At 43.5% G+C, this 26939-nt stretch overlaps 1 protein-coding gene across 6 annotated transcripts in view; it reads left to right on the top strand.

Annotated features, from left to right (window-relative positions):
* STON2 (stonin 2) overlaps positions 1-26939 on the top strand; it is a 154823-nt gene that overhangs the window by 11366 nt on the left and 116518 nt on the right. For 5 of the 6 annotated variants that reach the window (XM_005656442.3, XM_021099580.1, XM_021099582.1 and 2 more), the window contains exons 2-3: positions 20830-21107; positions 23369-23653. In XM_005656442.3, coding sequence (XP_005656499.3) covers positions 21020-21107; positions 23369-23653 — 373 coding nt within the window. In that variant the 5' untranslated portion in view covers positions 20830-21019. The remainder of the gene's footprint in view (positions 1-20829; positions 21108-23368; positions 23654-26939) is intronic. The other variant, XM_021099579.1, reaches the window with a different exon arrangement.

Below are 26939 nucleotides of genomic sequence, written 5' to 3'. Positions count from 1 at the left end.
TGAAAGAAAACATTAGAAATACCAACAGGAGAAATACCAAAGCAGAAGAATTAATAGGAAAGAGTTTCCAGTGATTAAGTTTTTCTTTCTGGTCTTTCAGGTTGAGGAAGTAAGGAGAATAGGCATAAACTGTGGGAAATTTCCGTCAACTTGGAAAAAAACAATGGAATAAATAATTCTTAGCCATGCGGTGAGGGCCCAGGCAGTCACAAGGTCAAAGGATTCTGTCCCATTTGTCTGTGGTGACAGGCTTTCCCCTCACCCAAAGGAACTCTTTACCCTTAAACAATAGAAGTGTCCCTGGGAAGCTGACAAGGTGCAAGTGAAGGGAATTTTTAGAAACCAAATCCTTTTAGAAGTACGCCAGTGGTTATACTTGTTTTCTATATTTTCCAAATTTCTTTAGTAAGAGTATATTCCTTTAATAATAAATAAATAGAGGTAGATGGATGGATAAGAATTGGAAAAATAAATTTAAAAGAAGGAAATACACCAGGAGCATGGAGATGGGTGAATTGTCACCATTTCAAGGTGCTGAGTTGCTCGCCTTTTGTAATGTAAGGATTATTTTGTCTACAGGTCATAACACTTCCTAACATATCTGCTCTCTACATTTACAGTCTATAAAAATGTGCCGGGTGTCAACAGTGCATGTTGCCCATCAAAACCCAAGACCGGCTCTACCAAAGCAGGGCCAGCTGTCAGTGAACAGATATTTCTTCAACCAAGAAATATCACCATGCCAAGCCCACCCAGTGTCCCCTGTTCCTTGTCACTGTCCTTGGCAGTTGGAGACACCCACGTAGCCCTGCCTTCAGTCAGAGGCAGTGACCCAAGATGTCTCTTATTTGCAAGGGCCCTGCTCCATGAGGATAAGGGTGCAATCAGCTGGAGGCCCTGCTGTAGCCTCGGCCCCTGAGGCCCACTGTGGGTGGGGGCCCGAGTTTTTAGTGTTTGGCTGGGCTGTTTTGGTTGAATGCCTGTGCGTCTGTTTCATTAAGGGAAGTGGGAGGGGAAGGATTCTTAGAAAAGGGAAGGAGATATCCTTTGTGTTATTGAAAATGGAAATAAGGAATTAGCAGTTGAGGGTCAGTAGAAGCCACAGTGCCTGGCTTCCTTCTGCTGTGCTCCTCTGGAATGATTTTGCTTTATTTGGAAAGGGCTGGAAGCCCCGTGAGCTAGATAAATTGTTCTAGGGTGGAGCTTCTAGCAGGGAGCCGAGAGAGCCCTAAGGAATTCATGGCAGGCCCTTAGGGAGGATGTCAGTGAAACTCCCGAAATTAAATATAATCTTGTGTGTATGTGTATTCCTCCAGAGATGAGGGCCTCTGACTTAAATTATATCTCAATGAGAGTTGTCCTTTCTTTTCTTTTCTTTTTTTTTTTCTTTTTGCTTTTTAGGGCCACACCGGCAGCATGTGGAAGTTCCTAGACTAGGGGTCAAATTGGAACTGTAGCTGCCAGCCTACACCACAGTCAGAGCAACATCAGATCCGAGCCGCTTCTGCAACCTACACCACAGCTCATGGCAATGCTGGATCCTTAACCCACTGAGCGAGGCCAGGGATTGAACCCACGTTCTCATGGATACTAGTCAGATTCATTTCCAATGCACCACAACGGGAACTTTTACTTTTTTAAAAAAGGTTAAGAACCAGTTCTAGGGGGAGGCCTTCAAGTTTGAGGGCATCTTGGTCTTGACCCTGATGAGAGAACTCTTCCTGCTGGATGAGCTGTGTATGGGGAAGTGTTGATGGAAGTGTGTAAAACGTCCTAAGTGCACTCACAGGAGCCCATGATGCAGAAAGGTGAGGTTTCACTTCCTGCAGAGCTTGAGAGCTGAGAATCCAGCAGTGTACCACTCCCTCTCATGCTTCCTGGCCTTCTCCCTCTCTCTCTTATCCTTGACCCAGCAGAGCTGCCGTAACTGTATTACCTGGAGAGTCCCCTAGTTGGAGTGAACACTAATATCTTTTTTACCTGGTCTTCTATTGATTCTAAGAGAACCGGGTTGATTTTCCCTGCAGTGGAAGGAGAAGGCATTTAGAGTGAATAGTCGAACATTCATATGCCCAGAACATAAATGTTGGCCTTCCCACCTTGGTTCTTGTTTTCTTCTCCCATTACACATTCTCAGTGAGTGACCTATTCCAAACCCGTGCCTGACCTGTCAGTCTGTGTTATGAACACTCATCTCTCTTCTTCTGAGCTCTTGACCTATCTGTTGAACAGAAACCGTAGACCTCTCAATGTGGTCCTCCTGCACACCCATCAAACTAAACTCACTGGGTGTGAAACTGAGCCGAAATTGAGCTCGTCATATTCCTACAACCATTCTTCCACTAAAGTCCTTATCTTGGTGAATGGCTCAAAAACCTATCCATTTTTTTAGTATCCTTTTCCATCCACCACATCACTACTCCCTCAATCTAAATAAGCACTCAATAGACCTCATGCCCCTGTCTTTTTTTTTTTTTTTTCCCTGCTGCACCTGCAGCATATGGACATTCCTGGGCCAGAGATAGAACCCACGCCACAGCTGTAACCATGGTGAATCCTTAACTGCTAGGCCACCAGGGAACTTCTTTATCCCCAAGTCTTGATGACCTTACATCTTAAATGGCTCATAAAAAAACTCCCCCCTCTTTATCCCTTATCCTACAGTGCCTGATCATTGTAATTGCTAGCTGGTCTTCCCACCCTCCAGTCCAACTTCCTCTTTGCTTTCAGAATGATCTTTCTAAAATACACCTGAATCATGTTATTTCCTCATTTAAAATTGTTGAGTTGCTCTCTCTTGCCTGTAGGACAAAACCCAGCTTCTGGGCATGGCCCATGAGGCCCTGTCTGACCTGAGCGTTAAGCTTGCCAGCCCCCTCTCTTATTACTCTCCTTCTGGCTCATTGCTTCAGTCAGATGGAATTATCCACAGTTCAGAAAACACAGCATGCTTTTATTCATCCCCCAGACCTTGAATGAACACATTACATTTTACTACGGCAGTTTCCAGTGGGGGACTTACTAAAAACTATCACACCTCAAGGTTCTCAGTCATGTACAAAACAAACATCATATCACCAGCTCTGCATCACCCATCCCTGACTCTCATCCTATTCCTGTACTCTTTTTTTTTTTTTTTTTTTTTTTTTTTTTTGGTTTTGGCTGCACCTGTGGCATGTGGAAGTTCCTGGGCCAGGTATTGAACCCACACACAGCAGTGACAATGCTGAATCCTTAACTGCTAGGCTACCAGGGAACTCTTCTCACCCCATTCCTAACACGAACTGTGAATCTCTGGCCATCCCTGAACTTGAACCTCATTTCCTACCCTCACTTTCCCTTGTCTTACCTTATCTCCAGATCCTACCCCATCTCTGATGCAAACTTTAGGAGTTGGGGCCAGTGATAGGTGATGTTCAGGGGTGGGGTTAGGTATGAGGGAGGTCTGGGGATGAATGTAAGAGTCAGGGAAGACTGGGCTCGGTGCCACTCTCTGTGCTCATGTCACTGCTGGGTTCCCCTGGTGTAGTCCTGGTCACAGTGTATTGTGATTGTCTTTTGCCGTCTGCCTCCCTCTCCCAGGCAGGGTCTGGATCTTGGCCCTCTCTCTGTCCCTAGAATTTCACTAGACTATGCCTAGCCAGAGGAGATGCTGAGTAAATGTCATGGAATGAGTGAAGAAATGAAGAAATGAATGGGTGATGTCCCGTAACAGAATTCTAAGAACCTGCAGAAACTCTCTGAGCACAAATAACCCAGAAATTCAGAAAGGTCTCTAGAGCATCTCCTCTGTGTCCTGTGTATGTGGGATCATGTACCAGCATTGGTTCCTATCTAGGTTTACCCTTCCTGTTCTGGCTCCTGCTTAGGTACCACCTCAGATTCTTTTAGCCCCACCCATCTCTGGGATCCTGCCCTCCAAGGCTATGCTGGGGTTCCTCCCATCACTTCTGGACTCCAATGAAGCACTGCCCTGCAGGGTATGGGATCTTGCTTCCCCATCTGCTCTTGGAGAGGCCAGATGATACACTCCAGTCGTGTGGGGAAGTCGGGTCCGATGGAGTGAAATGTGACCTATGGGGGAACAAGAAACAAACAGGAGCTGGCAGATTCATTCCCTCTCTTAGTACCACTTGCTTCCTTCTCCTAGTACTTAGATGCTTTTGAGATGCTGCAGTTACTGACGGCCTCTCTGGGGATGTCCCATATGACTGAGCCACAAACCATAATTTCTGCACAGCCACAGCCAGTCCCATTCCATCTTACGTTTGCTTTCACTGCCTCACTTCTCTTCTTCCCTCACTCTTCCTTCCCTGGAACTACCATAAAGCCTGACATAGAAGCTTGGTCTTAGGCACTGTTTTCTAAAGAATTCAGCCTAAGATACATTCCCACGACCACTGTTTCTCTAGAAAAACAGGGGCCAGTAAAGGTAGAAGAGAGAGGAACACCATAGGCCATTGGTCTCTAGTGTCTGGATCTGGCAGGCCTTAGCTGGGAGTCTGAGCCTTCCCCCTAGCCTTTCTTGTCGATGCTGTATTAGGCACCCTTGTTTAGGAAAACTGGACAGATGTGTCCATTAGTAGAAAAATATCCATCATTTGGAACCTGTGAACTTGTTTCTGTGCAGGCTGGCCATCTGTTCCATGATTTCCTATTTTAGAAAATCTAATAAAAAAAAAAATCAGGAGTTCCCGTCGTGGCGCAGTGGTTAACGAATCCGACTGGAACCATGAGGTTGCGGGTTCGATCCCTGCCCTTGCTCGGTGGGTTGATGATCCAGCGTTGCCGTGAGCTGTGGTGTGGGTTGCAGATGCGGCTTAGATCCTGCGTTGCTGTGGCTCTGGCGTAGGCTGGCGGCTACAGCTCCGATTAGACCCCTAGCCTGGGAACCTCCATGTGCCACGGGAGCGGCCCAAAAAATGGCAAAAAGACCAAAAAAAAAAAAAAAAAAAAAAAGACATGTATCTTTAAATGTCCATGTTGCAATAGAATATTATACAGCCATGAAAATTGATCCTTACACAGATTTGCAGTATATTCTGTGTTTAAAATCTAGCTCCACTTATTACTGGCATGGCCTGGAGAAAGATCCAAGTCTCAGTTTCCTTCTCTGGAAAATAGGCATTAATAACAGCACCTTATCTTGTGGAACCGTTGTAAAGACTAGATGAGGTAATACATGTAAGGCCCTCAGCACAGTGTCTTACAGAGGAAGCAGTCAAAGATATTTTCTGTAGTTAACATCCTATTTTTAAAGTACAACTTGAAAATGGTAGAGTGTTCATCTCTGTATAGAAAACAAATTTAAGGTGAGATTTTGCAGTTCTTAGGTTTCATTGGATTTTTAGGAAGTATTTTCTCGTAACTCTCAGTCCTAGTTTTAATTTCTCGGAAACAAGTCGGGGGGGGGGGGCTGCTGGGAAAAAGCGTCTGCGGAAGTGGCATTTACCTTCTCTGTATTTTCTTGGAGAATGTGTGAGAACCGCATAGGGTTTGAGACTAGTTGAGTCTGTTTCTCATCTTCCAGGTATTTTCAAGGTCTTTGCAAATACATTTCTATTAATTCCAAAGTAATAAATTAGTGGAAACTAAAGCAGAAAGTCTTGCAATTTCACTCTGGTCATTCAGAGAATTCATGCCAGGGAGGATCCCAGGAAAAAGCCTGCCCCTTGCCCGAGGCAAGTTACAGTCTGTGCCAGGTAAATGGTAAAGAGCTTCCTCCACAGAGCTTGTGATCGGGATTAACAATGTGTATGCTGGTATTTTTTGCCTTCTTTTACAAAAGCTGTGTTAACGCCTTGCAGTCGGGCCTCCAATCCAGTTAGTTGCCTTAATTTATCCTGCAAATGCTTGTTGCCTTCCTTCCGTGTAGCTGGCCAGAGCTCAGCAATGCCGTGGGGAAGGGCATGGACCAACCCCCAAGAAGCCACCAGGCCAGTTAACTCTAAGGGTCAGCAGTGACCATCCAAGCCCCATAAGGTCTCTTTATAGCAGTTCTAGACAAACTTAGCTTCTTGAAAATTCTCTTTTGCCTTCATCACTCTGGAGGCCTCTGGTTTTTCTCTAACTGTCTGAGGGTTGCTTTGGGACCCTTTAGTCCCATATGGAGGCAGCGCCAAGAGTTGGCCGTCTTTTTTTCTATCTTTTTATTCCTCCATGATAACCTCTTCTTTGCTTTAGCGTCATAAATCATCATTTTTTATGACTCTAAAATCTCAATTTTTACCCCTAATTTTTTCTAGGCCTCAAATCTACAATTTCTACATCTCTCTTCTTGTTTCACAATCCTTGAACATGTCCTGGATTAACTCATTTCCACACTCCTAATTTCCTTAGGCTATTTACTGGGACCTTTTCTGCCCTCAGTTCAGTTGCTGTTCTCCTAATCACCCAGGCTTAATCGTTGTTAACTATCACTGTTTTTATTCTGGTGAGTGAAGAATAAGTTCAGAGATTCCTATGGCAGTGGGCAGTTATTTTCATCTTCTTTTCCAGACTGGGTTTTCTCCTGAGCATTTGACATTCTCTTTGTTTTTCTGAAGTGTGGACAGTGGGGTGGGAGAGTGTGCGCTGTTTCAGGGTTGCTGGATGATACAGCTCCAGGGCTGCATTCAGATAAAGGGCCGTGTCCCGGAGTTTCCACTGTGGCTCCACTGGTTTAGGACCCGACATTGTCTCTGTGAGATGTGGGTTCGATCCTTGGCCTGGCTCAGTGCGTTAAAGATCCAGTGTTGCTGTTGTTGTGGCTGTGGCGTAGGCCTGCAGCTGCAGCTCTGATTCGACCCCTAGCTGGGAGCTTCCATATGGTGCAGGTGGGGCTGTAAAAAAGAAAAAACAGGTGGTATCCCCATTGCATCATTTGTGAATGACACTCTGCATTGTGTGGCAGAGCTCTGTGGAGTGTTAGGTGGGGGGATGGGCGAGGTGGCAGGGTTTCTAGATGGAAGGAATGCTGAACACTGCAGAGAAAGGGTAAAGAGGAATTGGCCACTCAGCCGGAGGAAAGCTTCGTTTCCTCAAAAGAGGGAAGGATGGGGAAATAGTTTTTCTCTTTGCCATCTACCTAGGGGAATGAACCTTTCTGTTTTTCTTTAAAAATCTGTATTGAGTCAACTTTACCCAAGAGCCACCCACCAAACTTGTGGCTAGAACTCAGTTTGCTCTAATCTTGTTATTTTTGGTCAGGGGCTGTTGGCAGGAGCCTTGAAAGTGAAAGTTCCTTGTTCCTGTAGCTGTGCTATAAATTGGGATAATCATACATTCTCTTGTCACAATGGACTCCTTTAGATAGGGTTTCTGTAAGGTCCAAAAGGCTGGTAATACTCTGGTCACACTGCTGCCCCCTGTACTGAGACAGCCCAGATGATGGGGGCCCCTGACCAGCAGCAGGACACTTGGCTGGTGCCTGTAGCAGTGGAGTCCTGTGTTTGGGGACCCTTGGAGCATTTGCCCAGGCAGGTTGCTGCCTTCAGCTGCACGGTTTGTACAGTACAGACTTCGCAGATGCTGCTTACATAGGTGACCATGGGAGTGGGGTCCCAAAGTCGTCCAACATGGTGTCCTGCTTCCAATACCTTCTATTCTCTCCCTCGGGTACCTTTTCCAGGCCAGCTAATGCCTCACATTCAGCTGGCCAGGCCATTTCCTGTCTCAGGCTGAGGCTCACACCACTACTTCCTTTTTTCCCCTAAATTTCTAAGATCCTCCTTTTTCCTCCACTTTCACTTCCTAAGTGCCATAACCACAGGGATGAAATCAGCAAGTTCATGCCTTATTTTTTTACCAGGCTAACTCCTACTCACCCTTTATTAGTGGAAATAATGATGATTAATAGATAACATTAATGGAACACTTGGTATTCACGTGCCGAAAGTTTTCATGCAGCATCTTTTTTTCATCCTTACAGAAATCTCTGAAACAATTAGGTGAAATTCAGGTCTAGAGAGTTTAAGAGACTTGCCCATGATTACAGTTAACAGTGGGGCCTTGGCCTGCCTGCCTGCAGAGCTTGTGCTATTCATCTTCCTAAGACCTGCGTTCTATATGGCCTCTTCCAGGAAGCCTCCCTGGGTGACCCCACCCCACCCCTGTGAACTGTGGTCATCCTCCATAGTAACACTTGCTGTCACTCAAGTTCAGAGCCTCATAGAGCTGGTGGAGAAAGACCTATGTTCCTTCCTTTTTCTGAAGTTCCCAGTAAGGACTGAGAAGTTCCAAGACAGGGTTAGAAAAATATTAGGAAATTTTTGTATATTTGTGTTTAACCAAATTCAAATGTTTATACTCATACATATAGAAACGCACTGTATAGGGAGTCCCGTCGTGGCTCAGCGGTTAATGAACCCAGCTAGCATCCACGAGGACTCAGGATCCATCCCTGGCCTCGCTGAGTGGGTCAGGGATCCAGCGTTGCCGTGAGCTGTGGTATAGGCTGCAGACGTGGCTCAGTTCCAGCATTGCTGTGGCTGTGGTATAGGCTGGCAGCTATAGTTCCAATTTGACCCCTAGCCTGGGAACCTCCATATGCCACAGCTGCAGCCCCCCCTACCAAAAAAAGACAAAAAAAAAAAGAAACCCACAGTATAATATAATTTTGCTCCATGCAAGGTAACTAGGACTTATGATATCGAACTAAGAAGAGCAGTTTGGTAATGGGACATGAACTTAAGGTTGAAGAGGTACATCTTTCAATCCTTTCAGCATATTTCTGTGACTAAATGTGTGCTTTCATTTTTGAGTTCCCGTTTTGGTGCAGCACAAACAAATCCCACTAGTAACCATGAGATTTCGGATTTGATCCCTGGCCTCGCTCAGTGGGTTAAGGATCTGGCATTGCCGAGAACTGTGGTGTAGGTTGTAGATGTGGCTCAGATCCTGCGTTGCTGTGGCTGTGGTATAGGCCAGCTGCTGTAGCTCCCATTAGACCTGTGGCCTAGGCACCTCCATATCCTGCACATTCAGCTCTAAAAAGCAAAAACCAAAAACAAAGTATGCTTTCATTTTTTTGTACTATTTAAAGTCCTTCATGAGTATGAGGCCATTGGCTAAGTGGCCTTTCTGGATTCTGTATTAGCTATTTCTCTATTCTGAACTTCTCTCACACAGTCAGGGCTTGGAACAGGGCAAGCTCTTAATCCTTGCGGGTTGGTTGGTTGAATCAATGAACTGTTCAAGAAAAGTCTGCAGAGTCAGAACCATGTTGATTGGGATCCCAGCACTGCCATGTGCTGACTCTCTGGCCTTGAGCAAGTTACTTAGCCTTTCTGGCCTCAGCTTGTGTCATCTCAAGGATGGTGCTGATGCTACGAGTTCCTGCCTCAGAAGCCTGGTGGGATGAACACAGGAGATGATCTGTGGGATGACAAAGGTGAGCCTGCACAGGGATGGTGCTTAGGTCCCAGGTGAGGAGGCAGGAGAGAGGTCTGTGGGCATCACTGTGAAGAAAGCAAGAGCCAGAGTTCCCGTTGTGGCTCAGTGGTAACAAATCTGACTAGTATGCATGAGGATTTGGGTTTGATCCCTGACCTTTCTCAGTGGGTGAAGGATCTGGCATTGCTGTGAGCTGTGATGTAGATTGCTGACACGTCTCGGATCCTGAGTTACCCTGGCTGTGGTATAGGCCAGCAGCCACAGCACCAGTTTGACCCTAGCCTGGGAACCTCCTTAAGCTGGGGGTGTGGCCCTAAAAAGCCAAAAAAAAAAAAAAGGTTGCTTCCCTCCTGACCAGCCTCAGGGAGGAGTGACGAATGATGGGTGGCCCAAGATTGGTGTGCAAATCTACCCCTCTTTTCTGACTTTGTTCTCAGGGCCCCATCCCTTTCCATATTCATCTACTTTATTGACACTGTGCAGAGCTTGATTTTTGAATCATGCTCGGCAGTCTTTGGAGCCTCTCACCCACATTAATCCCGCTTAATAATTATTCAGAATTGTAAAATTGCCTGTGGTTTCAGGAAATTCCTGCCCTTGTTATGACATGCCTTGTACTTGCCTCTCTCCTGATGATAGAGTTATCACCAAGGACATTTGTTCCTGTATTTACTGAGTTGTTCAGCAGCACTTTCGTTCCCCCTCCCAGGAGAATCTCATATAGAAAAAAGCCTTATTTCCAACCTGTTTCCAAGTGGCCTACATGGTCCAGGACTTCTGCCTCCCACATGCCCCTGTAGTAACAGACAGACGGCTTGCACCTCTGCCTAACTTGGGCTCCCTTCTCTTTTCTGTCCATTTGGAGCCATAGGATCCTAGGGCTTGGACAGTGCATCACAGTGTTAAGATACCTATAACAGAAAATTTGCCATTTAGCTTTTTATCCCCCTTTTAAAAAGTTTTATTGAAGTGTAGTAGATTTACAATGTTGTGATTGTTTCTGCTGTACAACAAAGCAGTTCAGTTATACATATACGTACGTCCATTCTTTTTCAGATTCTTTTCCCATATAGGTTATCACAGAATATTGAGTTCCCCGTGCTATGTAGCAGATCCCTGTTGGCCATGCATTCCATATAAAATAGTGTGCATGTGGCCATCCCAAACCCCCCGGCATTTAACCACTGTAAGTGTATTGTTTTGTGGCATTAAGTACATTCACGCTATTGTGCAGTCATCACCACCATCCATCTCAAGAACTCTGTGCTCACTAAATACTAACTCCCATTCTCCCCACTCCCACCCTATCTCCTGGCAACCACTGTTCTACTTTCTGTCGCAGGGAAACTGACTACTCGAGGTACTTCGCATAAGTGGAATCCTATAGTATTGTTCTTTTGTGACAGACTTATTACACTTAGCAGGTGTCCTCAAGGTTCATCCATGTGACAGCGTATGTCAGAATTTCCCTCCTATTTAAGACTGATTCCATTGCATTGCATTGCATGCATGGACCACATTTTGTTTATCCATTCATCTCTTGATGGATACTTCAGTTGTTTCATCTTTTGTCTCCACTGCTACAGTAGCTTCTTAACTGTTCTTTTTGCTTCTATTCTTTCCTCTTCCAAACTGTTCTCCACTCAGCTTCTGAAAAGACAAATTGAACTTTGTTATTCCTCTTTAAATCCTTCAGTGACTGTTATTGAAGTGAGAATAAAATCTAAACATCAAAATTGGGCTCACAAGACTCATGTTTACATAGTTCTTAAAGTAAACTACCCTTTGCAACGTTGTTCTATGCCTCATCCTCTTTGCCTAATCAATATTCAGGTCAAGTTTTTCTCTTGTCAGTTTTCTCTCATCTCAGGCTCTTTGTGTCTTTGGTTCCCTCTACCACAAATGCTCTCTACTTCTTGTTATGGTTTTCATCCTTCAGGTAGTAGTTAAATAGAGCCTCTCAGAGAGAGCTCCTATCACCCTGTATGCTGTAGGCTCCTTTTTTATTCCTCATCCAAACCCTTTGTTGATTTGTAGGAATCTTATTTGTTTATTTTAAAATTTTTATTAGGCTGTATCCACAGCATGTGGAAGTTCTTGGGCCAGGGTAAGCTGCTGCACTGACAACACAGGATCCTTAACCCACTGTTCTAGCCATCATGACTAGACTCAAAATCGGAAAAAGAGAGTGAGCAGGGTTAGGGCAGCAGGAGCAATATCTTACCTTCACTGGGAATGCAAAACAAAACACTCCTTAGGGCTTAGTTTCTTCTTTTTTTTTTCTTTTTGCTTTTCAGTGCTGCACCTGTGGCATATGGAAGGTCTCGGGCTGGGGTCAAATCGAAACTGCAGCTGCTAGCCTACACCACAGCCACAACAACACCAGATCCGGGCTCTGGTGTGTGACCTACAACACAGCTCATGGCAAGGTTGGATCCTTAACCCACTGAGGGAGGCCAGGAATCAAACGCACATCCTCATGGATACTAGTTGGGTTTGTAACCTGCTGAGCCACTACAGGAGCTCCCTCAGAGCTTTATTTCCATTTATGTCCATTGGCCATAACTTAGCCAAATTGTCACCCCTAGTTTCAAAGGAGGCTGGGAAAGCAGGAAGAGGAATTATTGTGATTGGCTCAACCAATAATGACCCATCCTCCGATGCTGGATGGTAAGAGGAAATGGATGTTGGCAATGTAGCCAGCGCATTTGTTAGACCTGTTTTCTGGAAGGCAGAATGTGGTATGGGGGAAAAGAGCTGCATAAGAGATTTGTGATCCTATCCCAACTCTGTCATGGTTAGCTTTGTGACCTTAGACTAGTCAAGGTCTCAAACCTCTCTGAGCCAGTTCCCTTATCAAGGGAGAGAAATGTATGCTTTACTTATCTCAGGTTATTATAAAAATGGATTGAAATAATCTGTGAACTTCTTTGCATTCTGGAAATATATACTAGTTGTTGTTTTTGGAATAAGAATGTATTTCATTGATTCTAAGGAGTATATGTATTTATATGTACAATTCGAAATATTTTATAATCTCTGAGATTAGATGTGTTTTATAATCTATGACAACTGCAGTGAAATATAATAACAATATTTTGTTAAGCTTCTTGGAAAGTCTGAGAGTTATGCTTAGGAAATAGGGCCACCATTGGGACCCACAAGACTCTTATAGTCTAGGTAATGGACAGTCTTATGATAGAACATCCAACATATACGTGAAAATAAGTTATCCACACTATCTTCCCACTTTTATACATGAAGATATTAATATCTCTATTCCAAATATAAAACTAAAGTAAGCCAAGGTGGTTTATAAGATGAAGTAAGCCATCTCCTAAGAGTTTAAGGTACTAGAAAGTATCCTGCAAACTTTAAAGCTTGATCTACTATCAGGGTCACTCACTGAATGTGACATTCTGTTCAGCTACCTACGAATGTCATTCAGGGTCACTGCCTCAGGAATGCACCAACATCAGAGGCAACGTGTTTTGCAAGTCAAGTGTGACTTAGATCCTTGACTCTGAATGTGGAGCCATGAAGTGTATAACCCCTCCATCGAGATGGTTTATTTTGAAGAAAAATCTCACCATAGAATATTTATAATTATAACCTTGGGATAGTTGTCTATGTATATATGCATATATATTTGTATATATGTATGTGCATATATACACACACTCAAATAATGTGACTTTAGATGGGGCAAAAACAGACATTTAGGGGTGGGGTATTATGGTGTATTTGATTGAAAGAGAGAAATAGGGGGGTGTGATTTATGGAGAGTCATAGATACATAGTGATTAAAGTTGAAATATGACATGTTCCTTTTGGAGTTCTTTCTCCTGCGTGTATGACTTGAGACTGACTGGGGTGTTTGTTCTGGTCACCAGTTTCTAGTGGAAGAAGAGTGATGAGTCTCTCTTCAGTTTTTAAAAATTAAATATTTAGATGAAAGAATGAAAGAAAAAATGGTGACAAGATAGGAAGAACAAAGAACCAGAGCCACTCCATTTTTCCCTTTTAAGAACATCAAGGCTCCTGTTAATTAAAGTATTTGTGTGTGCTCTCCAGTGAACTCTGTTCTCTCATAAAGGAAAAGGATCTGAAAGAAGGAGGAAAAGAAGCAGCGTTCCAAGTCCTTAATCTTATTTAGGTCTTTGTCATAGGATATAATCAGACCTTCCAGGCATCTGTTTATTCTGAGAATTTATGAAGCAAGTAGCATGTTACTTTTTTTTTTTTTTTTTTTTTTTTTGGTCTTTTCAGGGCTGCATCTGAGCATATGGAGGTTCTCAGGCTAGGGGTTGAATCCGAGCTGTAGCTGCCAGCCACAGCCACAGCAATTCAGGATCCAAGCTGCATCTGCGACCTACACCATAGCTCATGGCAACACCAGATCCTTAACCACTGAGCAAGGACAGGGATCAAACCCGTGTCCTCATGGATACTAGTCGGGTTCATTAACCATTGAGCCACGACTGGAACTCCTAGCTTTGTTACTTTTAACTTCCTGACTAAACTTTCATGATTTCTGTAGCCCACTGTGACAGAAGTTGTAAAGTGTAAACCCATGCTTGATCTTCTTTTGTGTCACTGTACTGAGCACAGTTCTGAGTGCATAGTGGATGCTTATGTAAGTTTGCTGAATGTCTTATTTTAGAAGAAAGCGCTAAAGAGATACAAAGAATTCATACAGTCTTATTCTTCCCATTTGTCTTTCTTTTCAGTTTTCCATTTGGCCTTGAGTTGCTTTTCCTTGATCAGGAAAAAGTTGAGACTTTACCTTGGGGTTTAGAACTGGGATCTAGTTTAAGGTGTTTCTGCCTAAACTCCTAATAGCTGTCTGGAGAGCATTTGCCAGTAACCTCAAAACCCAACAAGTGGATGCAGAGATTTAAAAAGTAGCTGTCTTAGCATATTAATATGCATGCACACAATGTATAGCACACATATGCCCTGCACACACTAACATGTGCTCCTACACACACCTATGCACACACACACACAGCACACATATGCACACAGTCCATGCACACACTTTGCACACAGAATAGTGAGTATCGTAGTGTTAATTCCTAAACACAAGTGAAGTTCACATGTATTCTTCTCTTTTTCTCCAACTTAATGTTTTTCAAAATAAAAAGCTTAAGGAAAAAAAAAAAGTAGCTTTCTAGTTGAATACATATAACCAAGAGATACAGAAGAAAGATCGCTAAATTTTCAGATTTAAATAGCCTCTAAACAAGGAAGAATGGAGTTATATTATATGGCATAGCTAACCTAACAAAATAAAACATTGTCTCTTCTCTGAAGGGATGGATTTAACCCATTTGGCTGTATGAAACCCTCCTTTCCTTCACACCTGATTTATAAAAGCTCTATAAAACTTCTAATTAATATTTCCAGGACATAAGTATAAAATCACCCTAATTTAGATGATCTGAAGTAGTCTCCTTTTAAAAATGGACACAAGTCAGTAAGGAATGTTTCAGGGGAGGACTTCCAGTTCTTGCTGTAACTGGTTAACAAACCAGTCCTTTTGTAGTAAACACCCGCAACATCAGACAAAATGTGTATAAGGTAACTGTTTGCAGCTATTGGCACAATATTTTGATCCTGAGAGAAGGAAAACTCATGAAATGAGCTCAGTGATCACCTCGGCTCTCTTCCAGAGGAGCTTCCTAACTGCAGCATAGTATACTAGCGTCTCTGCTGAGCCCAGCAGTCCTGCTGAGTTAAGGAAACAAAGACTGGAGTTTGAGGCAATTGAAGCAGCTGAAATCTGCAGAGCAGGCACTGTAGAGGAGAGGGTGGCTTAGGAAAGTGGGGAACAGAAGTGTGTCTGGGCGTACCCAGGGAGTCTTTGGCTAGGCTAGAGTGCACATGTACAGACTGAAACCATGTGAGATTTACCAGAAATGGTGGCTCCAGGGTTGAGAACAGGACGGAGATACTAAATGTCAAGCAATACTGGGGGTTGGATACTGAGGTCCAGCCCAGCCCAGTGGAAAGACCCCCTTAATACCTTATTGACATCCCAAGAATCCAGAAAAGACACAGAAAGGCTGTGTCTTAGTGGCAAAGCCTATACTTTCAAGCAGGGTTGGTTTATATATATATAAAGGGCTAGATGGTAATTATTTGGGGGGGTCCCATGAGCCAGATAATACTCTCACAACTACTCAACTCTGCTATTGTAGAGTAAAGGCAGTCATAGACAACATGTAAATGAATGGCATGTTTTTGTTCCAATATAGCTTTTTTTTTTTTTTTTTTAAACAGCAACAACAAAAAAGCAGAGGCGTTCTATGGTGGCTTGGGAATTTCCACATGCCATAGTTAAGGCTTAAAAAAAAAGCAGAGAGCCAGGTTTGGGTCATCACTGTAGTTTGGCAACCCCTGCTCTAGAGTAAGACCTAATTTAAATCCACCCTAACAAAGCCTAGAATCCATTGCTGTCAAGGGAAATTGAGTTTAGAAGTTTAGTCCTGCAGTAGTTTAGAGGAGCTCAGGAAGTATCTTTGGCTTTTTAAAAAATCATCCAACAAAGTGAGAGACTTAAGTTTAGGCAAGGTGGGCAGACAGTTTGACTTCTGGCAAAACTCACCTCTGCAGAGGAAGACCAAATCCAGAATGTCAGAGTTCCTGTCATGGCTCAGTGGTTAATGAACCCGACTAGAACCCATGAGGACTTGGGTTAGATCCCTGGCCTTGCTCAGTGGGTTAAGGATCCAGTGTTGCAGTGAGCTGTTGTGTAGGTCACAAATACAGCTTAGATCCAGCATTGCTGTGACTGTGGTGCAGGCCCTCGGCTACAGCTCCAATTGGACCCCTAGCCTAGGAACCTCTATACACCGTGGGTGCGGCCCTAAAAAGATAAAAAAAAAAAAAATCCAGAATGTCTTCATGTATCATCCACAACGTTAGGTATACGAAGAAACAGGAAAATGTTACCCACAGTGTGTATGTATGTGCATGTATGTGTATTTTGTACATTTTTATTCTTTTTGAAATCTGGTGTTATTTTATACTTAAAGAACAACTCATTTGAATAGTCACCTGTGTCTAGTGGCTACTGTATTGGAATCTAATAGCACAAGAGAAAGAGGAATGGACAAGTTGCTCTATATCCAAGTTGTTTCCCAAGCTATCTTCTACATAGTGTTTAAATTAACCTTTCTAAAACATTTACCAGCCCAGAAGACATTGAGGCTACCTACTATGGATGAATCAAATTAATTTGTTCATTCATTCATTCATTCATTCAGCTATTTACTCAATAAATATTTATCAAATGGTGGACCCTATTCTAAGAATTGGAAATACCTACAAGAACAAAATCCAGTCCCCTTCCTCAGGGAGCTCAGGCTAATTGACATGATAGCTACATTGGAGAACAAGTTCATTATAATTTGATAAATGAGCATAGGTAAGATACTCTCAGTATACAGAAGCCATGGGGGATAAGGAACAAGTGGGATTAGAGGGAGTCAAGGAAGGGGACCGTATATCAGAGTTCTTCATTGCAAGCAACAGAAACTGACTCTGGCCAACATAAGGAGGAAGGAATCTATGGCTGGGAGGAGCCACTGGGGAGCTTTTAAGGCAGAGCCATGGCACGGCATTTTCAGGTTTTAGGAAGACCCCGCTGGCATAATAGGTTGGATGATAGGCTCAAGGGGATGATGCTGAAGGCAGGGAGACAAGTAGAGACTAGTGATTGTCTAACTGAGAGACAAGGAGGATCTGAACAAGGCAATGGCAGTAGGAACAGAAAGCGTTTCAAGTGTTCAAACTCATTCCGAAATGTAGAACTGTCATTTTCCAACCCCTCCCTTTCCAGGGCCCTCACTCCTACATGCCTCAGATAAACAGAGCATCACTCACTGTGAACTAGACATGTCATTTCTTCTCCTTCCTAGAATACCTTTGCCCCTCCGCACTTTTGCTCAGAACCCTCCCCTCCAGTTTAAGATGCAGCTCATGACTGCCTACTGCTCAAGCTCTTCATAGTTTTTTTTTTTTTTTTTTTTTTTTTTTTTTGTCTTTTTAGGGCTGCACTTGTGGCATAAGGAGGTTCCCAGGCTAGGGGTCCAATCAGAGCTGTAGCCGCCTGTCTATGCCACAGCCACAGTAATGAGGGATCCGAGCCATGTCTGCGAACTATACCACAGCTCACGGTAATGCTGGATCCTTAACCCACTGAGTGAGGCCAGGGATCGAACCCGCATTCTCATGGATGCTAGTCGGGTTTGTTAATGGCTGAACCACAATGGGAACTCCTGGTATTTTTGTTGTTGGTGTGGTGTCTTGTCTTTTACCACCCTTACTCTCTGCTGAAATTGTTTTGATGGCTAACTTGTCACAGTAGGTTAGAGAGCCTGTTGTGTTATCACTGTGTGTCACTGACATACCTCCCTGCAATCTACTGGAGGCAGCTAGAGGCCAATGACGCCATCTCATTCTTTCTTATATTGTCAGGCCCTAGCGTGGGCCCAGCACAGAGTTCCCAGTACATGTTCCTAGTAATGCTAGCTCCTGGTCTTGTGAAACACTTTGAGGTCCTATTGTGGCTGATGGTTTCTGTCACCATACTCCTGCTCATTACATTCTGAGGAATGTTCATCTCCCGTAAGTGCATTTCCTGAGTCACTCCACTCAAACTTTTAGCAGCTTCCCATTTACTGAACTCTTAAGGTCCATCAGTCCTTTCTTCCCACGTTTCCCTGGTAGATGCCTCAGCTGTCATCAGACTGACCCTTTCACTGGCCCAGAAATAAGCCTCATGAAGGTCTAATTCTTAATCATCACTTAGGCTGATCCCTGACCCAAGGATGTTCTATTCTTCCTTTCCAGTGGTCCAGAGCCAAGGATGTCCTTACTCTTCCCTTATGGTGGCCCAGAGCCAAGGATGTCCTGACTCTTCCCTTCCGGTGGCCCAGAGCCAAGGATGTCCTGACTCTCCCCTTCCAGTGGTCCAGAGCCAAAGATGTCCTTACTCTCCCCTTCTGGTGGTCCAGAGCCAAGGATGTCCTTCAATTCCAAAAACCTGCTCACTCCTCATGATTACAGCCCTTGTGGATCTTTCTCTGGCCGCCTTGTCCCAGCTGTTCTATCAGGCATGATTCCTGGATTTGTCATGTTTGCTGTTCTGAAAATCTTTGTCTCCCCAGCTAGATTGCTAGCTGCTTGAGTGTCAGTATCTCAAGGGTGCCTGGTACATATCTGAACACATAGGGCTCATGAGCACGGATTAGAAGATTGATGTAAGGCAGATCTATTTCTCGGATTCCCGTTTAATCAGCCAACTGCATTCCCCACCCACAAATCTTAGTGTGCAAGGGAAGCTGAAGAAGAAGCTTTTCTCTGAAATGGTAGCCCAGAGACTTCAGTGAGATTTGTAGTGTCTCTTGGTCAACACTGCTTCTGATAGTGAGTCAGTACTCATTTGTGGTGATTCTAAGCTTTGCTTTATGGTTTACATTCTAAAATGTGGTGAGGTTTCCATGGAGAGTTGATTCCAGTGGGCTTCTGTGAGACTGGTTTAGAGAACTCACCAATTCCAGTGTGAATGTGGTCTCAGGACAGTCAGGTTCCTCTGTGGTTTTCTAGCTGCTCGCCCAGTGTTCCTCAATGTCGGCATCTTAGGGTTCCTTGGATGTGGCTGTTTCATGGCAGATACCTACGATTCACAGGGTTATGATAGGAGTTCCTGGTGGTGAATTTGTTCCACCAGGCTTTCTTGGGACTACTCATGGTCTGTAGCCAGCCCATGTCTGGATCTGTAATGGACAAGCTGAGGAAGCCCAGGGCTTTTCCTTCATTCATACTTTCTGAGTAGGAGTCTTGGTTCCTCAGCCAGAATGTGGCTATATCTGTAAAGAGGAAGCTGAGTGCGTGACTCCACTTAGCATCTGGAAGAACTGCTCTAAAAATGACCGAAAAGGGAAATCGCTAAAAATCAGAATGTGTAGTGACAGAAATGGAGTGGTTTCGTATTTGCATTCTGGTCCCAAGACTTCTGCTGACGTGTACCTTCACGTGAGTCACTTGCCTACAGTAGCGATGGCCATAGCTGACATTTATTTATTTGTTTGCTTATTTATTTATTTTGTCTTTTTAGGGCTGCACCTGCAGCATATGGAGAGGTTCCTAGGCTAGGGGTCCCATCGGAGCTGTAGAGCGCTGTGCTAAAGTTGATTCTGTGGGACTTGAGAGAACTCTTCTGAGTTCTCTAAACCAGTCTCAACTCTTTGTAGAGTACCTATGCCTCAGTCACAGCAATGCCAGATCCGAGCCATGTCTGCGACCTACACCACAGCTCATGGCAACACTGGATCCTTAATTCACTGAGTAGGGCCAGGGATTAAACCTGGTGCTCTGTGAGACTGGTTTACTTTAATTCAGATTTTACTAATTCACTTTAAGTTCAAGAGTTAGATTTGAGTTGTAGTAAGACATTAATAGAACAAACAGTAATATAAGTCTATTAGGTATCCTCACATATAGTGTAATTGCAATGTGAGCAAAGGCTAGACTTTTACACAGTAATTCAAATTGGCATGTTTCTTTTTTTTTTTTCTTTGCTTTTTAGGGCCGCGCCTGCGACATATGGAAGTTCCCAGTCTAGGGGTCAAATTGGAGCTACAGCTGCCAGCCCACATCACAACCACAGCAATGGGGGATCTGAGCCATGTCTGTGACCTACATCACAGCTCACGGCAATGCCGGATCCTTGATCCACTGAGCGAACCCACATCCTCATGGATACTAATCGGGTTCGTTAACCACTGAGCCACAAAGGGAACTCCCTGGCCTGTTTCTTTAATTCATATTTTTCACTAAAGCAAATATGCCCTACCCTCTTACTCCAAATGAACAAGATGACTCCATTTCTATTTTTCTTGATTGGTAAATCGTGCTTGGAGATACCATCTGGAGATGGTTGGGTTTCTGCCAAAGATTTCAATCAGGCTTGCAAAGAGCTACCTGCCTAAGGCAAGAAACCACACTGATTTAATAGGAAAAAAACATGCTTTTATTTTGCCATCTGGTAAAGGAAAGTGAAAGCACTTTGAAAAGTTTTAATATTTGTTTTACAATGATGATATTATGTTATAGATAAAGGTATTTTTAAAATACAGTAATTGGGAAATTTGGGGAATCTAATTCCTAAAATTTGCATGATTAATTTTTTTTTACTTTGCTTAATATATAATTTTTTAAATTGCATGATTATAAGTCTGATATGAAGGCACATGCACAGATCTTGATGCTAAAGGCAGATATTTCCATATTAGAAGTGGGGTTATGACAGGGACAGAGAAGGAGAAAGCTAAGTAGGTTAGAAATGACCCAGACCTCCTTGTGGGCAGTGTGGAAAGCCCTAGACCTGTTGTGAATTGGTTATGATGTGATGGTTATCCCTTTAATTGTTATCTTTTTTAAAAACAGATTTCTGCTTGGCAGATTAATCAAAGGCAAGAGGCTAATCTGTCTACGTTCAGAGTGCCACCCCCGACAAGACCCCCATAACAGACCCTGGGCTCCAATCCACTGCACTACCAGCCCCCACCCCACCCCAGACATCGCTCTGGGGGCTGCCCGAGGCCAGCAGTGTGAAGATGACCAGTGCCTTCCTAGCATGACGACCTTGGACCATGTGATCGCGACCCACCAGTCAGAGTGGGTCTCCTTCAGTGAGGAGCCGCTCTTTCCTGCCCCTTCTGAGGGTAAGGAATGCTTTTGTTTTGCTTAACTGAAAAGATTAACAAAGAACCACACCTACTCGTTTCTACTTGGTCCTTCTTGGGTTTTCAGGTCTTAGTGTGGGAAAAAGATCCAGTCTGTCACTTTTCTCAGGTGTAGAGTCTTCCACTTAGAAGCCTGGAGAAAGCATTTAGGAAGCTTAGGGCCCCAAACAAGGGCCTAGAAACATTAGAAGGTATTGGCTGTTTTCTTCCAATGAACATGAACTCATATTTACAAGTAGTAAATCATTTTTGATTGTTAGTCCCAAAGCAATTTGGATTTTCTAGTTTTTAAAGCACAGTTGTCAAGAGTGACAGGTACTAGAGCCAGACCTCTTGGCTCAAATCCTGCTCCATCATGGTTGAGTGATGGACCCTTGGGTGGATCATTTATTTCACCTCCCTGGGCAGTAGTGACTCTGTGCCATAGGGATGATCGCAGTACCCACCTCAGGGTGGTTCTGAGGATTAAATGAGTTAACATGTAAAGTGCTTACAGAGTGACTGTCACATGGAAAGAGCTCAGGGATTGTCCCCATGATCATGAGGAAGGTGACTAGATGGACTTCTGAAGAACTGTGCAGCAGGGATGAAGGTCAAGGGCGGGTATAGAAGCTATTTATAGAGCCATGTCAGCTGGCTCTGTGCAAGGCCACTGCTTCTGCTACCGGAAATCATCCCAGCTTCATTTACAGCACCTAGAAAGGGTGCATTTACACGTATGGTAGCCATGTGGCTATTGAGTCCTTGAAATGTGGCTAATCTGAATTGAGATGCACCATTGAGTGTATGAATTAAGTGTGAGTATAAAATACCTACAATGAATATTGAAGACCTAGTGAAAGTTAAATGTTTCATTAACAATTTTTTTTTTATCAATTACATGTTGGAATTATACATTTTCAACATGCTGGGTTGAAATATCTATTATTAAAAGTAGTTTCTCCTGTTTCCTTTTAGTTTTTTATTATTTAAATTTTATTTATTTATTTAGGCCATTCCTGCAGCATGTGGAAGTTCCTGGGCCACCTAAGCCACTGCAACAATAACACTGGATCCTTAACCCACTACATCTGAGGGAATTCCTCTTTTTATTTTTTTGGGTTTTTTTGTTTGTTTTTGTTTTTTTGTTTTTTGGTCTTTTTGCCTTTTCTAGGGCCACTCCCCAGCATATGGAGGTTCCCAGGCTAGAGGTCGAATTGGAGCTGTAGCTACCAGCCTATGCCAGAGCCATAGCAAAGTGGGATCCAAGCCATGTCTGCAGTCTACACCACAGCTCACAGCAATGCTGGATCCTTAACCCACTGAGCAAGGCCAGGGATCGAACCTGAAACCTCATGGTTCCTAGTCGGATTCATTAACCACTGCACCATGGTGGGAACTCCATCTCTTTTTAGTTTTTTAAATGTGGCTCCTAGAAAATTTAAATTACATGTGTGGCTCATCTTTTTTTTTTTAGGCAGCACCTGGCCAAAGGTTTTGATTATATTTAGGTGGACCAGTTTGTTTGGCTAGTGATGGGAGAAAGGAGTTTCATACAAGTACTTTCATTTTTTTAAAGTTTTCATGTGGTAAAATTGGCCATTTTTGGTCTAAAACTGATAAATATATCATTAGCACATGTATATATTTGTAAAACCATTACCAAAACTGGGATCTAGTTCTGTTATTTAAAGAAATTTTTCGAAGGCTATTAAATGTTCCCGGACCAATGAAGTGATACAAAGCTTGAGGAAGGGCCGCCGTGCCACTTTCAGCTGGTCGTTATGTAGGGTCTGCACATGGTGGCCTGCAGACGTGTGTCGTTTGGACTGCACAAGTTTAAACTGGAATGTCTTTAGTCCAGGCAGAAGCTCTCCTGTTGAGCCATAGTCCCCACCAGTCCCTGTTGCCTTTTGCTTTTCTAATTAGACCAAGTCCTATTTTTTGCTTAGCCTCTGAGGGAATTTTGTTTGTGATCCCCAAGTGCAGGAGTACATGGTAGGATCAGAATAGTGAGCAAGACTCCCAGTCTCAGCCTGCGTGGACACTGCTGTGGACATAGGTTATAGTTTTTACACATTTTTAGGAAACCACTCCTTGGGCATGGAGGCAGGTGGGCATGGCTGTTTCTTCACCCTCACCCACTGTAGTGGTGAGTCCTTTGATCACCCTCACCTGTCCTTTGTTTTTCTTCCACGAGACCGTTCTGAAGAGTGGCCTTCCTCACAGGGTGTGATGGCAGTTTCTGGTGTCTGTTTCAGGGAGCACTGAAGAGCACCTGCCAGGACCGTCATCTTCCTCAGACCAGTCCGAGAGCTCGTCTGGGGAGAACCAGGTGGGAGATGGAGGCTCTCAGGACCTTTCCCACTCAGAGCACGATGACTCTTCTGAAAAGACAGGCCTCATCTCTGAGGCAGCCTCCCCTCCTGGGAGCCCGGAGCAGCCCTCCCCTGACCTGGCCTCAGCCATCAGCAGCTGGGTCCAGTTTGAAGACGACACCCCCTGGGCCAGCACATCACCACCTCATAAAGAAGCAGGTGGGACAGGTAGGACAGGTGGGGGTTCTGACTGAGGTCTGTGCTCACCAGGGATGCTTTTCTGTGAGAGGTCTGTGGGGGCTGCCAGAATTCTGTTTCATCTGCTTCAGGGCCCCGAAACACTGGCCACTTCGGAGAAGGAGACAGAGATCTCATCTGGCTTAATTCTACACCTTGTTTTTGTCAACATAAGCCTATGGCAGGATTTCTGTGTTTTAAGCCATGTCCAGCCTTTTACCTTTGTCTCTAGCTATTAACCTGTTTCTTGAAGTATGCTTGCTTGCTTATTTATTTATTAATTTAATTTAATTTATTTATTATTGGCATTACATTAGCCCCTAAATTGTGAGCTCCTTATGAGTAGAAATGAATGTCTCTCCAGTTGTGAACCACCACCATATCTAAGGAGTCACCACTTACACGGATGTTTTTGTGTCCCAGACCTCTGGAATCCAGATCTTCCAGGGTGAAGGCTGTCATTAATGGTTAGGCTCTTACTTTGTGGCATTTAAATGGCAAGAAGCTGCACTGGGGAGCTGAGTGAAATCGGAAGACTGGGTAGTTCCCACCAGGGTGACCTGGCTACTTATTTTTTTGTGCCCTGAAGCATACCAGCTTCTAGAGGCTCTCAACATTTCCTGGCGTGTGGCCTCTTCCTCTGTCTCCAAAGCCAGCAATGTTGCATCTCTCTGTGCCTTTCTTCTGTAGTCAGATCTTCCTCTGACCTCTGCCTTACTCTTCCATTTTTAAGGACTCTTGTGATTACATCGGACCCACAAGGATAATCCAGAATAATTTTCCCATCTCAAGGTTTTTAACTTAATCACATCTGCAGAGTCTCTTTTGCCACATAAGGGGACATAGTCATTGGTTCTGAAGATTAGGGCGTGGACATTTTTGTGGAGGAGCATAGCAGCATTATTTTGTCTACCACAGAGACCTACCAGCAAAAAGCCAGGTTGATGTTTTCCTGTTGCTGGGTTAAATGTTTTGCCAGTATTGGTTTTTTTTTGGTCTTTTATTCTTTTTTTTTTTTTTTTTTTTTAAGAATGCACCCAAGGCATATGGAAGTTTCCAGGCTAGGGGTCTAGTTTGTGCTGCAACTGCCAGACTACACCACAGCCCCAGCAACACTGGATCCGAGCCACATCTGTGACCTACACGCAGCTCATGGCAGTGCCAGATACTTAACCCACTAAGGCAGGGATCAAACCTTAGTCCTCATGGATATTAGTCAGGTTCGTTACCACTGCACCATGAGAGGAACTCCCAGTTTTGATTTTTAAAAACAATTCCTTTGTGGGAGTTCCCATTATGGCCCAGCAGAAACGAATTAGACTAGTATTTATGAGGATGCAGGGTTATCTCTGGCCTCGCTCAGTGGGTTAAGGATCTGGCGTTGCCGTGAGCTGTGGTGTAGGTTGCAGATGTGACTTGGATCTCAAGTTACTGTGGCTGTGGTGTAGACCAGCAGCTATAGCTCCAATTCGACCCCTAGCCTGGAAACTTCCATATGCCATGGGTTCGGCACCCCCACCCAAAAACAAAAAAATCCAAAAACAATTCCTTTGTTTCTCAAACATTTTCATCAGCAATAAAAAATAATTTAAAGAAAATATAAAGCATCATTCTACTGTATAACAAGCACGTCCATTTCTACATAACAAATTGGTGTATTTTTTGATGTTTAAGCATGGGATTTCTCAGTCAGTTGCTGCTGAGAAAGCCATGATACTCACAGATGAAATGACAGGTCCAGACAGACTTCCTAGTTTGGCAGGAGGGAGAATGCAACCTTTACTGAACACCTAATACCAGCAAGAGTGGGCTAATTAAGCATTGTGTGTTTGGGAAAAATTACCGAACACTGGGCAGTGAATCGGTTCAGAAGTCTATTTATGTTTAATAAGATACATTCACTAACTACTCTCTCAAGTACTGTGCTCAATGCTTAAACTACATCATCTCATGAACTCTTTACACAATCATATGGGGAAGTTATTTGATATTGTATTCATATTACACCTGAGGAGACTGAGACAGAATGGTTTGGGATTTACTGCAGTTACGTTAGAAAGTGGCGAGAGAGTTTGACCATCAGGCAGTCTGGCCCCAGGATATTTGAGCAGCCTAGGGATGCTTGTGTGGTTTATTTGCCTTGAGCTTCCTGCTGCAGCTGTAGCTTCCTCTACTCCTCTGCTACTGAGTATGATTTCTCTGCTCAGTTGTCCTAAAATGGCCATACTTGCAGATCATTGATCATATTCAAGACATTCAGATTTTTTTTACATCTGGTTCCTACCTTACTTTTAGCCTCAAAGATTTCCTGATTGCTCAGAACTGTTTATATGACAGATGGATTGATTTGCTTTAACTCTTCACCACTTATTTTTGCAAAACTAACTTTGGAGGTAGTCAAAATTATGTTGCCCTCATCTTTCTGAGGATGTTAGCTTGTTATTGATGAAGATTTTGACCTTTAATGGGTTTAATCTTTAAATCATCAAAACCTTATTGTTTAAGGCAGCAGTTTTCAAAGTGTGGTCTGTAGATCTCTAAGTTTTCCCAAGACCCTCTGGGGGGGGGGGTGGAGCCAAAATTATTTTCCTAATAATTCTAAGACTTTTTTGCCTTTTTTTTTTTTAACTGCATTAGCATTTGCACTAATGGTGCAAAAATCATGGCAAGTAAAACTTAAGGCCACTGTGTACTCATAGTAAAAAAAAAAAAGCAATTTCATTTAATATCCTTAATGAGATAAAAATTATTAATTTTATTAAATCTGAATTCTTAAGTACCTATTTTTAATATTCTCTGTGACAATTTGGGATATGTGCATAAACTTTTGTGTTCCATACCAAGGTTTAATGGTTCTTTTGAATAAAAATGGTTATATTGGGGAAAAAATGTGTTTGAAAGCTTTTTTAATTGAAAAAAATCAATTTAAAAATCAAAAAGTTTAGGAGTTACGATCGTGGCCCAGTGGTTAATGAATCCGACTAGAAACCATGAGGTTGCAGTTTCGATCCCTGGCCTTGCTCAGTGGGTTAAGGATCTGGCATTGCCGTGAGCTGTGGTGTAGATTGCAGACATGTCTTGCATCCCTCGTTGCTGTGGCTCTGGCGTAGGCTGGTGGCTACAGCTTTGATTCGACCCCCAGCCTGGGAACCTCCATATGCCGCGGGAGCGGCCCTAGAAAAAGGCAGAAAGGCAAAAAGACAAAAAAAAAAAGTTTAAAAAACATTAAAAAAACTCAAAACAGGAGTTCCTCTGTGGTTCAGCAGGTTAAGGACCC

This window comes from Sus scrofa, chromosome 7, assembly GCF_000003025.6.
Source record: "Sus scrofa isolate TJ Tabasco breed Duroc chromosome 7, Sscrofa11.1, whole genome shotgun sequence".
Taxonomy (NCBI): Eukaryota; Metazoa; Chordata; class Mammalia; order Artiodactyla; family Suidae; genus Sus; species Sus scrofa.
Note: the sequence above shows the minus strand (reverse complement) of the source record. Positions and strands in the feature narration are given on the sequence as shown.